The sequence below is a fragment of the Camelina sativa genome, chromosome 19 (genome assembly GCF_030686135.1).
Source record: "Camelina sativa cultivar CO46 ecotype springtype chromosome 19, ASM3068613v1".
In the NCBI taxonomy this organism is placed as follows: domain Eukaryota; kingdom Viridiplantae; phylum Streptophyta; class Magnoliopsida; order Brassicales; family Brassicaceae; genus Camelina; species Camelina sativa.
In genome coordinates this window covers 11,280,596-11,297,539 of record NC_141898.1, presented here as the reverse complement: position 1 = coordinate 11,297,539, position 16,944 = coordinate 11,280,596, and the positions used below count along the sequence as shown (strand labels likewise).

The following is a 16,944-nucleotide window of genomic DNA, read 5'->3' as shown; positions in this document are numbered from 1 at the left end:
TTAGTATTTTTTAATGAATTTTAATTATAAATCAAGTTTAGTAATTTTTTTGGTATTTTTAAACATTTATATAATTATATATTACATTTATTATGTTTTAACCGTTATTGCACCTGCTGGTCAACCCATCGTAAACTCCCGCAAACGCACCCATTTTAAAACACTAAACCAATCATTCAAAACGCTTAATAACGCTTGAAACCGCAATCATCCGTTTCCCCAATCTCCCACAACCGCAACCGCAAACGCTGCGGTTGAACCAGTCAGGCCCTAAGTAAGATTGTTTGCAGATCGCATCAAATTATTGACGTATACAAGTATTCATTATGTGGGTAAATGTTGATTCTTTTTGTATATCAATTTATCAATCCTTCCAAAGAGTTTGCTAAATATTGAAAATATATCTCAAAATAAGAATGAAACAGAGGAGAAAACTTTCGTTCTTGTATCAAAAAAAAAAAAAAGGCAAATCAAATTGAAGGGTAACGGAAAGGGGAATTTGTGACCTTGTTCATAGGTATACTTACGGCCTCAACATCAAAAAAACAGAAAGAACCCCAAGCAGTAAAGAAACAAAAAAATGGAAAAAAGCTCAGAAAAGAAAACTAGAAATATAGTAAAACCAAATCATATTTGGAAAGTCGTCAAGATTCTGCATCATCATCAAAGAGTCTTTTAAGTCCTAAGAAAAGGGTATAGCTCGTACCTAAGATTACAATTCGTACTCAAAACTCTCCCTCCTTGTTTACCATCACAGCACTTAGAAAGCTCCCTGATACTCCACTCCAAACAATTCTTACAACTTAATATGTCTTTCGCACACTGAACCATTGCATACAATGTTTGCTTCCCAAGTCTAATTTCCCCGGCAGAGTAATATAGAAAATTGAGGCCGTCCACGTCAGGTCTATCAGCTTTTACAATTAAGTTACAGAGCAAGTCAGTTGTCTTTTTGTTGAATGAGTGTGTATTCCCTCTCGCGTTTTTTGGGTTGTGCATAGAAAAAGTATTCTCGAAGTTCATCCGTCTTGGGACATGATCATTGATTATACTCACATCAAGAAAACATTGGTCGTACCATATTATTCCTCCTTTGTTTCTCGGACATCTCTTTCGAAACTGTAATAGACATAACATATATGTTTTGGTGTGAAACGTGAGATGAGTCATACAAGATCAGTTGTATGCAAAATGTACCTAATAATTATCCCGTAAATTAACAAAATATTATGATATTGAAGATATGTCTAATAAATACCAATATACATACCATCATATTAAATGTTTTGTTAATTGAATGTTTAACTTTGTTTTTTCGCCAAACTAAAAATCAAAGAATTATGACTTTTCTTAAAAAATAAAAGCTAGTAAGATATGACTTTATATGCAAAAATGTTGAAATGGCATTACCCCGTCGTGGTTCTTCATTTTTTTTTTTTTAGCAAGAACTCATGCATGAGATTTTGAAATTCATTAGATAACACGATTTGTACTAAATTATACTACACTGTTTATTACAACCTCCAAAATATGTTTATTAGATTTCATAATCAGTGCTGCAAATTATACTACACTGTTTATTACAACCTCTAAAATAGCTTTATTAGATTTCATAATCAGTTCTGCTAAATGCTAATTAATCAGACCAGTAATAACACCCTTCATGCAGTCTCGAAGAAAGTACCGGATGTGTAGGTTGAACGAAAACGAATTGGTTCGTTTTACAACCAAAATAGAAGTGAAAGTTAACATATTAATGTCTTGAACTACAAAATACATGACAACCCATTATTTGCTGTGTATTTACTTCTGTTTCATATAGACTGGAAAAAAAAAAAAAAAAAAAAAAAAGTCAAAGGTAAGAGCGTTATTCGGGGGAAACCAAGGCAAAAGCCATTAGAGCCAGATGTGACCCTAGGCTACTTGGATGCTGCTTGGGATCACTCAATGCGATCTGCGGGTTTGGGATGGCACTTCTCTAATCTATCTTCTGATACCCGGCTCTTGGACTCGGTCCGGATGACACATGTGGGATCACCCCTTCTCGCAGAAGGACTCACCATGCTCCAAGCGGTGAAACAAGCTTCATCTTTAGGTTTCTCAAAACTCTCTTTAGGTTTCTCAAAACTCTCTTTAGCTTCAAACTCGACTCAATTGATTGAAGCCATTAAATCGGAGACTCCTCTCAAAGAACTCCACGAGATTCTACATAATATCCTGGCTATCTCTACTTTTCAAGAAATTTCTTTTCACTTCATCCCTCGCGAGCAAAATAAGAAAGCTGATGCGTTAGCAAAATCGATCTTAAAAGATTCCACCTTGTATGCGACTTTTCATATTTAAATGAAATAAATATGTTTAAAAAAAAAGGTAAGAGCGTTAAAAAAAAAAATAGAGAAATGGAAAACAAACAATTCAACAAAACTAAAGAAAAGAAAAGGAAAAAAAAACAGAAAATTATTGGATAAAGGGTGGTAAACAAAATGAATGGACTTCCATATAATCAGCAATTACAATACAACTTTACCCAGAAAAAAAAAAAAAAAACAATTACACTACAATATAATATAGCTTCAGTTTAAGAATTGAAGCTTTTGTTAGTAAAGAGATGCTGCATTTAATTTCACACACATCTTTACATTTTGTAACACCATCCAAACGAAATCCTCAAACAGAAGTTTTTTTCTTAATTAATAATCTTCAAATCATGAGAAAAGGGTACAGCTCATACCTAAAATTACAACTCGTACTCAAAACTCTTCCTCCTTCTTTACCCTTGCAACATTTAGGAAGCTTCGCCATAATCCAATTTAGGCAAACATTGCAATTGTTAGGCGACAAGTCCTTCGTACACTGCACCATCGCATACAACTTTTTTGTCCCGAGGCTCTTCTCCCCTGCAGCGAACATGAAATCCTTCTTGCTCTTTTTGTTGGCTTTCTCCTTCAGCTCCTGAAGGAGATCCCTCGTATTCTTGTTGAATGACTCAATATCACCTCTCACATCTCTCGCATTGTACATATCGAAATAGTTCTGGTAATCAATCTTGTCAAAGGTATTGATCGAAGAGATCTCAAGAACACAGTTATCGTATATTTTCCCCTTGTTTTTCGGACATCTCCTACTAATCTGTCATATACATGTTGACACCAAATCACGAACAATAAATCTTATAGTTTTTTACTAGTGTAAAATGTAAATCAGTATTACTATACCAAACCAGTAGGGCATCCAGATCATTTAACAAAAAGTGACATGTGTGTGCGCATTTATTCATTTGAATATGTGATAATTAATCAATAAGACTGAAATAACTTTACCTCGGAGTTGGCTGTTGTAAGGCAAGAACGGCATTTTGAAAAGTAGGAGTCTCCCCGACACTGTAGCTTAATAAAGACAGAGTTGGGAGCGTCACCGTTGGAGGAGTGGACGAAACCAAAGTTTAAATTTAAGGTAGAGATAGTACGGATGTGACTGTTGAGGTTTTTCTCGTATGGACTACCTGACTTGTATGTCCCTTGTTCGTTGATGCATTTATGGTTTAGATACGCATTGGTCTGGTTCAAGGAAAAAACACTACGTATAAAAAGCAGTTGTATGGCCACTATGGCCAAGATAGGGACAGAAACGAGATATTTTGATACAGATGATGATGAATACATTATTTTGAAATTTTGTAATTTCTCCGTAGTTTGGATGTTTATATATATAAGGAGACTCAATCGACGATTTTTCGATATTGAGTGGAGATGGTGTAAACAAAATTGGGGTAACTTTTCTTATTTGTTTAGTTCCCTTATTCAAAATTCAGTTTTATCAATTGTAGTTTCTAGCATAAATGTTTGAAATCAGTAACGGAGACTCGGAGGTGTTGAGCGTTGAGACTTGGTATTTGCGGCGAGACAAAGGGGAGGGACCAATGAAAAAGTCAAAGTTTGAAGGTTTGTCGGATTCTTATTTTATTTTCTCTGTTTTAAATCTCTTATTAAATTGATTCTATAGCTATATAATTGAAACCTAACAGATTGAAAAAAAATTGAAAAAAAAAAAATTAAACCTAACAGAAAATAGTCTCTACATGATTAAGAGGAGAAACTAGTCTAATGACTATTTTAGTAGATTTTGTTGTCAAATAACTGAACACGTCTCGTTTCATCTAAACTCGCTAACAAGAGCATTAAGCAACAACGAACCAAAACAGAGACCGTTGGATCCAAATCTCACATCCTTCTCCTTCACCATCTCTATCCGCAGATGAAATGTACGGAATAATCATATGACTCAGTTCTTAGTGTCTGTGTTCAAGAAATTTTTTCATCAAGAAGACGATTGTGCATATGGTTTTGTCGTACAAATCTTTTAAATTTGTATGCTCAAATAACTTACGGTTTTACGACAACAAAAAAATAACTATTAGTTAATTAGTATTTGTTTGATTAACTCTTTTTGAATTGATTCAGCAGAATTTTTAATTAAACTTCTCTAATTAAACAATTTGACTAGAGTAAAACTAAACAACGGTCTTTTGGTTCCACTTCTTTGTCGACTCTTTGTAGTTTAGCTTTCGCTAATAAATATCTGTTACGATGGTATTTTGCCGATTTAATATTACTAAGACTCTTTAGGAAGTCTCTCTCGCCGACTCTTTCACTAATATTTCTTCTTGCATGGCACTTCCGGCTACTCTATCTAGAACTATCTATTAACTACGAATTTCATCGCCCAACATTTTTCACTAACACCGTTCTTATTTTTTCACCCATCACCTACGCCTGGTCAGATTGAAGTTCCTCAACTAGCTGAGAAATCTTTCTTCATGTGAAATTTTTGGAAGTAGTATTTCAGTTTACATGACTAGCAACGTTAAAAATTTGTCACTGGTATATATAGCAACTTTATAAGAACAAATTCTCACATTTTATATAAAAATAAAAGCGCTAATAATAATATGAAAATTTACGTGTGTTACATACTGCCTGTAGAAACGTTGGACGAGCTCCCCAAAATTTTGTGAAGTAAAAAAATCCACATGCCGCTCTAAACGTATGTTATACAAAACAAAACCCAAACGAAAAAAAAAAACGAAAGACGAAAGAAGATTTGTATTCCTTCAAAATGTTTATTCAAACACAACACAAACACACTCGCATATACATAATATGTATAGCGAGAGATCTCATCAAACAGTCGGTTTAATAAAAGGGTAAAGCTCATACCTATAGTTACAGCTCGTACTCAAAACTCTCCCTCCTAGTTTACCGTCGCAGCAGTCCGATTCCTTGAGGACAATCCATTCCAAACACGCATAGCAAGTCTTCAACCATAAGTCTTTTGTGCACTGCACCATTGCATACAGCTTTTTCGTCCCGACTCTTTCCTCCCCTGTTGCATACAGCACCGCCTAGTTATTTTCGTCCATGTTGTCTTCACTGGTAGCTTTAATCCCCAGATTTAGTAAGAAATCGACCATTTTCTGTTTGAACTCCAGCGACGATCCGCTGGCGTTTTTCGTGTTGGACATACAGAAGTTGTTGTTGTAATCGATCTTTCCATCGTTAAGGGTTGAAGAAATCTCTATAAGGCATTGGTCGTACCATATTATTCTCCCCTTGTTTCTTGGACATCTCTTGCGAAGCTATCATAGAAAATTTGCATATTGACACCACAATCAATTACAACATTGCGCGTACGGAACAATTAACGTATAAACATAGTTTTTATGTAAGTATAAAATATATTTCTAAGATGTACATGTGTGTGTGCGTGCTTCTGCTTCATATATATACGTAAATATGTGATAAGTAATAAATAATATTACCGCCGAGAGGGCGGTGTTGTAGCAGGAGCGGCACCTGGGCCCGTAGGAGTCGCCACGGCACTGGTACATGAAGGTGACGGAATGGGGACTTTTACCATGGGAAACCTGATCAAAACCGCTGCGAAAAGTGCCCGCTGAGGTGGACTTGATGAGCGTATTGAGGTTTTTCTCGTATTCACTACCACGCTGATATTTCCCTTCACTTGCGATACATTTGTGGTTCAGATACACATTGGTAATGTTCAAGCACGAAACGATGTGTATAAGGAGCAGTTGTATGGTCACCACGGCAGAAATATAGACAGATGATGATGAAAAGTACATTGCTTTGGATTTGTAATTTTTTTGTTAGTTCAAAAAGATTGTTTTATAGAATTAAGTGTCGAGGCTAGGATTTTGATATTGATGGAGATGCTTTTTTCTATAGTTTTCAATTTCTGATTAACTTATACAAAATTGGATTAATCAAATAATGTTTCAGAAGAGATGATTTCAGTTTGTAATGGACAGAAGAGCTAAGTAAGAACTTGCGGCGAAAGAAGGGCCGATGAAAAAGTAAAGGTTCAAAGATGTGACTGAGTCTTAACGTTTACAGTCACACGATTCATAAGTTTCTGACCTCAAACGAAGTCATTATTAATGATATATAAGATTCACACTTTCAGTTGTATGCCTTTTAGCATTACATAAGAACGTAATATTTTGTTTTGTTGTTTATTAACGTAGAGTAATAAAAAAAAAATTAGAAAATATTATAACTTAATTTTCACTAACATTGTATTTCACAACCTATCTTACATAAGAATATGTTTTTTTAGTGATTTAATTCTTAGTTGATTATGCAATATGCAAATAGATGTATGATAGAAATTATTCAAATATCAATGTATGTACCTCAACTGTTAGGACTTAGGGAGGTGCATGGTGGGTGTTAACGGATTAGATTTTCTTAAAATTATATTGAGAACTCTTTTAATAAGTATATTTCCATTCATCTGCTAAGATTTTCATAATGATATTTTTTCGGTTGGAATAGGATTTTATATAAGAAGCTTTCCATATTAAATTAAGAAAATAACAATTTATTTCATGGTATAGCATAGAAAATTGAATTTTGACCGTACGTTCACTGACATGTTTGAGGATTATATTTCTAATAGGAATTTTAATATGTAAAGTATTTCAAAGTGGCAACAGCATATTAACAAAGAAAACATAAAATTGAAAGCTACTAATAAAAGATCTGAGTATAAAATATATTACAAGAAAATATAATTTTTTCCATTACAGTTGGCCACTATATATTTAGTCACCAAAAACTTCGATCGTACATCAGTCATTTTCTGTAACTAAAGACTATAGCCAGTAAAATATGAAGATGTCTTGGTTTGTCTGAATTAGTGTCTGTGTGATTCAGAACGTGATACAAGATTGCTGTTGTTTTATATGATTGAAAAGTTTCTAGAAGGTTTGAGAAAACAATATTGAAGGACGGTTTGAGGATGAATTGAAGAGGAAAACTATTATTTCTTTGGTTGATTAAATTGGAGTTTTACAAGGAAAAGAAAAATAGCAAAAAGGAAAAACTCTTTTTCTTATGAAATTTGGAAATCTTCTCCTATGGTGATTAGGAAGTCTTGATGGGTATATAAGGAGGTGTTGGGCACGTCCTAGAGAGACAAGAGAGCTGAGGCATAAAGGTTAGAACCCTAGAGAGCTTTCTGTGTTTGTGTGCGGCTTAGTTTTGCGGTTTGGTGCTTTTGTTTTCAAGCTTCTTTGTTCGTCGGTGTGACGTGTGTGTGAAGGTTGCTCAAGAGAGTTGAAGATCTGAAGTCTAGGCTCACGGGGAGTTTAGCCCAAGGTTAGGTTATCCTGGTTTAAATCTAGGCTCGGTGTGAGTTTAGTTAAGGGTAGAGATTTATCCTTAAGTTCATGTTATAGAACGGAGCGGTGAATTAAGAGGGTTGTGCTTGATTAGGAAGTCTTGATGGGTATATAAGGAGGTGTTGAGCACGTCCTAGAGAGGCAAGAGAGCTGAGGCATAAAGGCAAGAGAGGTGAATTATGGTGATTAGGAAGTCCTGATGGGTATATAAGGAGGTGTTGGGCACGTCCTAGAGAGGCAAGAGAGCTGAGGCATAAAGGTTAGAACCCTAGAGAGCTTTCTGTGTTTGTGTGCGGCTTAGTTTTGCGGTTTGGTGCTTTTGTTGTTCAAGCTTCTTTGTTCGTCGATGTGACGTGTGTGTGAAGGTTGCTCAAGAGAGTTGAAGATCTGAAGTCTAGGCTCACAGGGAGTTTATCCCAAGGTTAGGTTATCCTGGTTTAAATCTAGGCTCGGTGTGAGTTTAGTTAAGGGTAGAGATTTATCCTTAAGTTCATGTTATAGAACAGAGCGGTGAATTAAGAGGGTTGCGCTTGATTTACGCGTTTGCGAATAGGTTGTATTTGCTTTCTTGTACTAGTGGAATCAAAATCTGGACGTGGTCCCGAGGAGTAGGAAAAACCGAACCTTGTTAACAAAGTTCTTGTGTTATTTACTTTCTGTACTTTATTATTGCCTCATCCGCATTTACAAGTGGTATCAAAGCAGGTTCTCGATAGAGATTTAGTCTAGTTTCGGGTAGATCAAGGGTGAGGGTAGTTCAGGAAGTAAGACAGAGCTTTGAATCAGTTGTGATGACTTCATACATGAAGGCATGTCTATGTCAAGACCACCGTTGCTTGATTCAATGAATTATGGATATTGGAAGGTTCATATGCAAGCTTTTATAAGTAAACTTGATGAAGATTGTTGGAATTCGATTGAGCTTGGTTGGGAGCCTCCTAAAGTTGTGGATGATAAAGGAGTTGAGAGTCTTAAGCCAAGAGATAAGTGGACTGCTGCAGAGAAAAAGCTATCAAGTTGTAATTCAACAGCCAAGACTGCGATTTACAATGCTATTGATTCAAGCCACTTCAAGTTAATTTCTCAATGTGTATCAGCTCAGAAAGCATGGAAGTCATTGGAGAATATGTTTGAAGGTACTTCAAGTGTTAAGAGAACTAAGTTGGATATGTTGGTCTTTGAAAGCAATGAAAGCTAACATCCTTCTAATTAAGAAGATTATTATAATCAAGGACAATGCAAGACAAAGTAAAAAGATTATTATTCACCAAAAAGGTTTCAGCTAAACCAGAAATTGTTTGCCCAACCCACAATACAACTTGTCATTGTTCATTCTATATATACAATGCCTCCATAACAACCCTCGAATAGAGCACAAACTAACAATTCAATTTGCAATTCGACTGTTGATTATGGAGCTTATATTATCACGAGTCTCTCCAGAAATTTCCAGATCGATCGAACTATCCTTACAACCTCATAAAGATGCCTTCAATAACCCATCTGCACACGTCTCTCTGCTAATCCATGTCCTTTGTTTCTCTTTTTTTCATTCGATGGAGTCTGATGGAGTACTCAGGACGGTGAAACAAACTCAAAATAACGGCAACAACGGCAACAACGCAACATACAACAACGGTTCAAACTCCCATATGTCACGAAGGAGACAGTTTCAATGACTCTGCCACAACTATAATCTGAAGTTACAAAGACTTAGAATTGCACATAACAACTTTTATTTATTAAAATAAATATCACAACCATCAATATGCACCTTTCACATATTGACTACAAATCAAGTAATTAAGGAGAAGATTGCAATATTGTTCCATGACCTTTAAAATACACAAAATTATATTCCAAATTTAAAAGCAGTCCACTTAATACAATTGCAGTACACAAAGTAAAAACAATACCAAGATAATACAATTGTAATCTTAGAACCTTGAATCATAAAACCAAAATAGTAGATGTATTATATAGGGTACATGTTAATCACATGAACTAACCAACAAAAAATGAAAGGAAAAATCCACCCATTAAATAATAAAAACAAACATAGTAGAATTTAGAAGAGATCACCTGAAGGTTGAAGCATAGCTTTTTTTCTCAAGATCACGTGGAACGTAAAAGTAAAACATATATGTAATAATGTAAACCATATATTTGTTTCTTTCTCTCGTGTTCGTTTTAGAAGCTAGCTAATCTGATCACATATGAAAACATATAACAAATCATGAGAATTGCGAAGAGATGAGAGCATACCTTGGAAACTTATCCTAAAACATTAGAACACAATATAGCAAAAATAAAATGAAACATTAAAGTTAAAAATTCACTGGTTAAAGCGGCATCTAAATTTCCATACATCAATTCACGACGTTGATTCCATACAACCTACAATTAAAGATTAATGGATTAGTCTGTATATATATTTTTTTTTTAAATTAGCACAGTTCAAATAAGAGACAATAGGTCACCATGATAATGAATATAATGTAAGTATTTATAAGAAAGTAATATACGTTCATAATTTAGGGTTTTACTTTTTTACAATTTCTAGAAACAAACAAAAGAAGAAAATTTATATTTAAAAAAAACCCACTCCCTATTATGTCAACTAATATTTGTAAAGTTACATTTAATGATATAATGATCTATATGATTAATTTTAGAGATTAAATATAGTATAGATTATTTTATATTTACATTTTTATTTTTCTTATTTCCATGTGTTATTATTATAACGTTTACACTAATTTTATTTCTGTAATTATTGTTTTTCCTTTTATACAAAAAAAATCTTAATATAGAAAACTATTGTAATTTTAAAAATGTTAAATGTTGACAAGTCAAATTTCGATTGATTGTTTAAAATTTTAGGTGGACGCCTTAAGGAGCTTATAGCTTCTCCTTTTATTTAGTATAGACAAGGTTTTGAACTCACGCTACGTGTGGGATTATTTGATATATTTTGATAAAAATTATATATGATTGATTACGGTAATAAAATATTATCTCATAAAAAAATTAAAATTAGTACTAAGAAAAAAAATTAAATTTCAGATACACAATTTTTTAAAATATAAAAATCAGTTGTGTTATAAAATCAAATCTGATAAAAAAAATCATAAATTTAACTTGACGTCCAGGCGAGGCAAATCAAACTGATGACCTCACATATCCTAAACCATTTTTTTTTACCACCAGAAAAACGAAAAAATTTTATAATCATGAACTTAACTCGTTTTCATATTTAATTGATCGCTACCACCTATGTTTTCATGTTTTTTATTCAATTTTTTCTTATTCTTCATATTCTTTCTTGTCATTTTCATTGTCAAATTTTGTGTTAATTGTCATCGTAACTTTTACCGTTTGGTTCTTCGTTATACTCTTTTTCTTCTTCTTCCTCGTCAATTTCTTCACATTCTTCCACTGGAAAACCTTTTTTTAGATTACCACACAACTTGTTAACCCATTAAACTTCAAGAACAAAATCATTTATTTTCTCATTAAATTTGTGAAATTCATGATTACCAGCATAGTCAACACATGCACCCAATTATTGACAATTTTATCCATATACTTATTTGGTTTCATATCCACGCGTTTAGAAACTTCTCAAACCAAAATCCTTACTTGGTTTATATATTTTAAAAACATAAGAAAATATACTAATAATTATTTATTTAATATGAATCATATGATATATAGAAATATGAGTACACTATAAAAACATATTAATTATAAACAAATAATATCAATTATATTATATCATCAAATAATATCAACCGTATCATATTATCAAATAATTGTAACCGTATATAACAGTAACCGCTTGAACTGTAACCGTATTTAAACGTAACCGTTTGTTAAACGGTTCTGGTTAAGGTTACAAAAATTTCTAACCATAACCGATGGTTAATAAACCTTAACCGTGACAACCGTAACCCTGGTCATGCCTATGTATAACTAATAAAACATGTGTGTTTGTCGTCCATCTTTCTTCTTTAAACTTCAAAATTTGACTCAAACATCAAATTAAGGTCTTGCAATGTCAATCCTTCTTCCTTAGACCCAAAAATAAAAAATTAATGAAAGAATATCAACTCATCTCTAAAATCATACACAAAAATATGTTTTACAGCTCATAAGAAATAAAAAGCACAAATGTAGATAAATAAGATAATTTATGTTTTGCTTCAATATATATAATATTTTAAACTTTTAAAAGGTTTCAAAATATAAAATTTAAACCTTTTAAAAATTTTCAATATTTATAATATTTGAAAATTTTAAAATTTAAAACTTATAATATTTAAAAACTTTTTAAAAGCTAAGAACTTTTAAAAGTTTCAATATTTATAATATTTAAACTTTTAAAATTTTTAAATATTATAATATTTTTTTGAAACTGTTTAAAGTTTTAATTTGATCAAATAAAAACACCAGATCAAACCATATAAAACTTTTAAACTTGGACGCCTGATAAATCAAGCTTTCCTGCTCATTCGTTGTTGGAAGCATATTAATCTTATTTATACTGGTTCTGAACCATTGTATAAAACATTTCTAGCCGATGTGGGATATTGTGCTTAGTTCTTTGATTTCCATAAATTTAAAATTTTCCTTTTTCTAAAAAATTCTGTAAATTTTAAAAATGTTAATGAATGACATGTCAAATCATGATATGTTGTTTAAAATAATTCTTAATATAGAAAATTCTAGAAATTGTATAAAATGTTAATAAGTGATATGTCAAATTTCTATTGGTTGTTTAAAATCTTATGTGGACGACCTTATAGCTCCTACTTTTTATCAGTATAGATGAGTACCCCGTCCACCTAGAAATTTAGGAGCTTCTACTTTTGATGTTCTTGCTTCTGCACATGACACGCGTCCAAGTTTGAGTTAATAAAACTTCTGAAAAGTTTCAAAATATTATAATCTTATTATATAAAGCTTAGTTCTCAAAGTTAGTAACTCACCAGTTCGTGACACGTGTTAGTTTTAACAATCATATATCAAAGTTAAAAACTCACCAGATCGTGACATGTGCCAGTTTTAATGATTATTTATCCAAGTTAGTAACTCATCAGATCATGACACGTGTCAATTTTAACGATCAAAAAATCACATATCAAAGTTAGTAACTCATCAGATCATAATACATGTCAATTTTAATGATCATAAATCACAGTTTTCAAGCTTGGTAAAACGATGAATAAGATAATAGTAATCTTATTATATTAAAAAAAAACTTTGTTAATCCTAAAAGGAAAATGATTGTAAATACACCCCTCTGTACAAGCAAAGAGATTATGACATATTTTTCACCAAACAAAAATATTTCGACTAGCTTTGTTTTGGTAAATTTTTTTACTTTGTTTTTTATAAACCTTTTGTTTGACACATCATTGTTCCTGAACAAGTCTCGAAGGCAGTTTGTTTGTTGTCTAATCGAAGAACCTATATAAAAAGATTATTAGATATTACCACGTGTTTTCATCATCGTTTCTTTGAAATTTGTTTCATTTCTTAATTTTATAATGCATACTACGCAATCTTTGACTTTGAAGTGTTAACAAAGTTTTTTATGCATAATAACTAAGGTTTTTAAGATTAACAAACTTCTCACGGTGTTATTATTATTTCTATAAATTTACAGGATATGTAGCATAAAAAAAAAGATGAATACACAAATGCAAGATAACAACAGAGATTATATAACACTAGATCAACTAAACAGAAAGCGTTTTTATCGTCGAACGATAGTACGTCATACAAGAAAGTGGGAAGCAAGAATTTTTTTAAAAAATAATGAGCTCATTGAAATAAATTTTCTCATAAAATAGAAAATGGATTAAGGAAAATATACAGAAAATTATTAATTCTAAAAAAATATAAAATAATCACTTCTATATAAACATATATTGTCTCATATTATTCATCTAACAAAATAATTTATTCAAAAATATTGTTTTCAACTTTGTTCTATTGGTCAAACTTTTTTAATGGGAAGACTAATTTTCCTTATTTTTTTAAACCAAAATATACTCCTACTTTCTACTTTTTCAGTTTGGAATAAGTAAGATTAATATGTTGACCCAAAAAAAATGGAAGATTAATATATGCATCTTCTTTTTCTAATATTGTATTTTAAAATTTATTGTAGTAGTTTTAGATTATTTTATTTAATTTATATTTTCATCTTTGAATTATTTGAGATTCATATAATATCGTGCTTATAATTTTCTATTATATCATTAAACATAAATCCAGTGAGGTTTCTAATCCCTATTGGGCTAGGTTTTGAAATATTATTTGATATATTTTGATGAAAATTATATATAATTGATGACGGTAATAAAATATTATTTTATATAAAAAAAATTAAATTAGTATTAAAGAAAAAATAAAATTTCAGATACACAGTTTTTAAAAATAAAAAAATCAGTTGTGTTATAAACTAAAATCTGATAAAAAAAATCATGAATTTAACTCGACGTCCAGGCGAAACGAATCAAACTGATGACCTCACATATCCTAAACAATTTTTTTGACCACCAGAAAAACGGAACAATTTTATCATCATGAATTTAACTCATTTTCATATTTAATTGATCGCTATGACCTATGTTTTCGTGTTTTTTATTCCATGTTTTCTTATTTTTCATATTCTTTCTTGTCATTTTCATTGTCAAATTTTGTGTTAATTGTCATCGTAACTTTTACCGTTTGGTTCTTCGTTATAATCTTTTTCTTCTTCTTCCTCATCAACTTCTTCACATTCTTCCACCGAAAAACCTTTTTTTAGACTACCACACAACTTATTAACCCATCAAACTCCAAGAACAAAATCATTTCTTTTCTCATAAAAATAAAAAATCAGATCAAAATAAAAAATTAATGAAAGAATATCAACTCATCTATAAAATCATACACAAAAATATATTTTACAGCTCATAAGAAACAAAAAGCACAAACGTAGATAAATAAGATCATTTATGTATTACATCAATATTTATAGTATTTTAAATTTTTAAAAGGTTTCAAAATATAAAATTTGAACCTTTTAAAAAGTTTCAATATTTATAATATTTTAAACTTTTAAAATTTAAAAATTAAAATATTTAAAAACTTCTTAAAAGATAAGAACTTTTAAAATTTTCAATATTTATAATATTTAAACATTTCAAATTTTGAAATATTCTAATATATTTTTTGAAACTTTTTAAAGTTTTTGTTTGATCAAATAAAAAACTGGATCAAACCGAATAAAACTATTAAACTGAGACGCCTGATAAATCAAGCTTTCCTGCTCATTCGTTGTTGAAAGCATATTAATCTTATTTATAATATTTTTGAACCATTGTCTAAAACATTTCTAGCCGATGTGGGATATTGTACATAGTTCTTTTATTTCCATAAATTTTTAAAAAAAAAAAAATCTAAAAAATTCTGGAAATTTAGAAAATGTTAATGAATGACATGTCAAAACCTGATAAGATATTCAAATTAATTCTTAATATAGAAAATTCTGGAAAATTTTAAAAATGTTAATTAGTGAGGTGTCTAATCTCTATTGGTGGTTTAAAATCCTAGGTGGACAGCTTAAGAAGTTTATAGCTCCTACTTTTATTTAGTATAGATTCATCCGCGGTACACCGCGAGGCTAAATTTGTTTAAAAAAATGCAAAATGTATTTTGTTTGATAGATTAACTATATATATGTAACTAATTTTTGTATTTTGTAAATGTATAGTATTTTGCATCTATATATTATGTAGTGTCCAATTTCTATGTTTTAGGTGTATACCGTGTATTTTTTATAATATAGGAAAACGATAACTTACAGTTTCTTAAATATTTAAATCGTCGGGAAGTGTTTTTTTTTTTAGTTTTCACTGTAGAGATAGTAGTATTTTAATTATATTTTAGTTTTTCAGTAATATCAGTACAATATAAATGGCTTTCTATTTTTGTTAGTTTCATATATAAGTAATCTAACACTTTAGTATATTTAATTTATGTGTGCAATGAAAATAAAAGTAAGTTAGTTTTTTATATGAATTATACTAATTGTTTACTTTTATAAACTTTAATTAATTGATTAAAAATATGTGTATATAATATGTTATCTAGAGCATCTCTCACATTTGGTAAGTATAAAACATATTCATCATTTTTTTTTTAAAGTGTATACTGTATAAAGTTCATTTATAGAGTTATTAATTTACCAATTCTTAAGCAGAACCATAAAAAAAAATTGAGACCAAGAAAATATATTTGATTTATCAAGATTTAATTTTTATTAATTTATCACTAATTTTAACTTTAATTTATATACATAGTTTAAAAATATGTTGTAAATTCTTAGATAAAGTATAAAACATTCATCCTTTTCATAAAATTGCTGGGAAAATTTGTTAATTGTTATCACACAATTTATTATAAATTTCCAAATTATATATTACCAAATGAAGATTATAATGGAGAAACCAAATTGTTGGTTACTTAAATAAGGAAAAATGACAACCTTCATATTTAAAGTAAAAAATAATTAAAGAAGAAAATCTATTTCAATTAGATTCCGAATTTGATATTATGTAAAGTAAAAAATAATTGTAAAATTTAATGTTAATGGCATTCCTTGTAAATAGGTATGAACTTCAGGATTTATTTCATAAATGTCTCAAAAAATGTATATATAGATAGTTTATGTGTGAGGTAAACCCGCACCGATTCTAAACCGGTAGAAGGTACACAAGGAAATATCGCGAATTGGTTTTCTTTATTGATTCAAGAACAAGATCGACAATGATTACCAGAGATCGTTAACCTGTCTACAGAAAAAGTTACAATTTCTTAGTAGGTTTCTCTCAGTTTAGTCATGCCGCATTTGACGGCTTCATGCGTTATATCCATCGAGAGATCTCCTACTTCCGATGCCGACGCCTATGAGACGAGAGAACACCCTCATCCCCCAAGAGCTCATGTAGCCTTAGAGATTGTTACCAAATAGCAGATTGAGACACTATGTTGTACATATTTGCTTCATATGCGCTTATTTGGTCTAAACTAGAAACCTACTAAGAAATTGTAGATTTGACTTTAACTCGCCATATCTTTTAGTTGGTTGATTGCCGAGTTGATCAGGCGTGGTTCGGTTTAGGTTGGCACAAGCCAAACCAACAACTTAGTCGATTTCGGGTACTCTTAGTTTATGTCGGGTTAAT

General features: G+C 30.9%; 1 protein-coding gene and 2 pseudogenes across 2 annotated transcripts; all 3 read right to left on the bottom strand.

Moving 5' to 3' along the window:
* Window positions 1-675: 675 nt before the first annotated feature.
* On the bottom strand, window positions 676-1,137 carry LOC109130821 (putative cysteine-rich repeat secretory protein 33 pseudogene; annotated as a pseudogene).
* A 1,335-nt stretch (window positions 1,138-2,472) lies between these two features.
* LOC104766100 (putative cysteine-rich repeat secretory protein 21) lies at window positions 2,473-3,821 on the bottom strand. Its single transcript, XM_010489915.3, has 2 exons — window positions 3,321-3,821; window positions 2,473-3,129 (listed from the first exon to the last, which is right to left on the bottom strand). The coding sequence occupies exons 1-2, from the start codon at window positions 3,660-3,662 to the stop codon at window positions 2,701-2,703; spliced, it is 771 nt and encodes a 256-aa protein (XP_010488217.1). The 5' UTR covers window positions 3,663-3,821; the 3' UTR covers window positions 2,473-2,700.
* A 1,274-nt stretch (window positions 3,822-5,095) lies between these two features.
* On the bottom strand, window positions 5,096-6,269 carry LOC104767733 (putative cysteine-rich repeat secretory protein 20; annotated as a pseudogene). Its single transcript, XR_015590961.1, has 2 exons — window positions 5,819-6,269; window positions 5,096-5,635 (listed from the first exon to the last, which is right to left on the bottom strand). The product of XR_015590961.1 is annotated as a putative cysteine-rich repeat secretory protein 20 (transcript).
* Between the last annotated feature and the right edge of the window lie 10,675 nt (window positions 6,270-16,944).

Excerpts from the sequence above, each read along its gene's own strand:
- LOC104766100 (XM_010489915.3), bottom strand. The coding sequence starts at position 3,662 with ATGTATTCATCATCATCTGTATCAAAATATCTCGTTTCTGTCCCTATC. Across the intron at positions 3,130-3,320 it reads TTACAACAGCCAACTCCGAG|ATTAGTAGGAGATGTCCGAA; the intron begins GTAAAGTTATTT and ends TGTATATGACAG.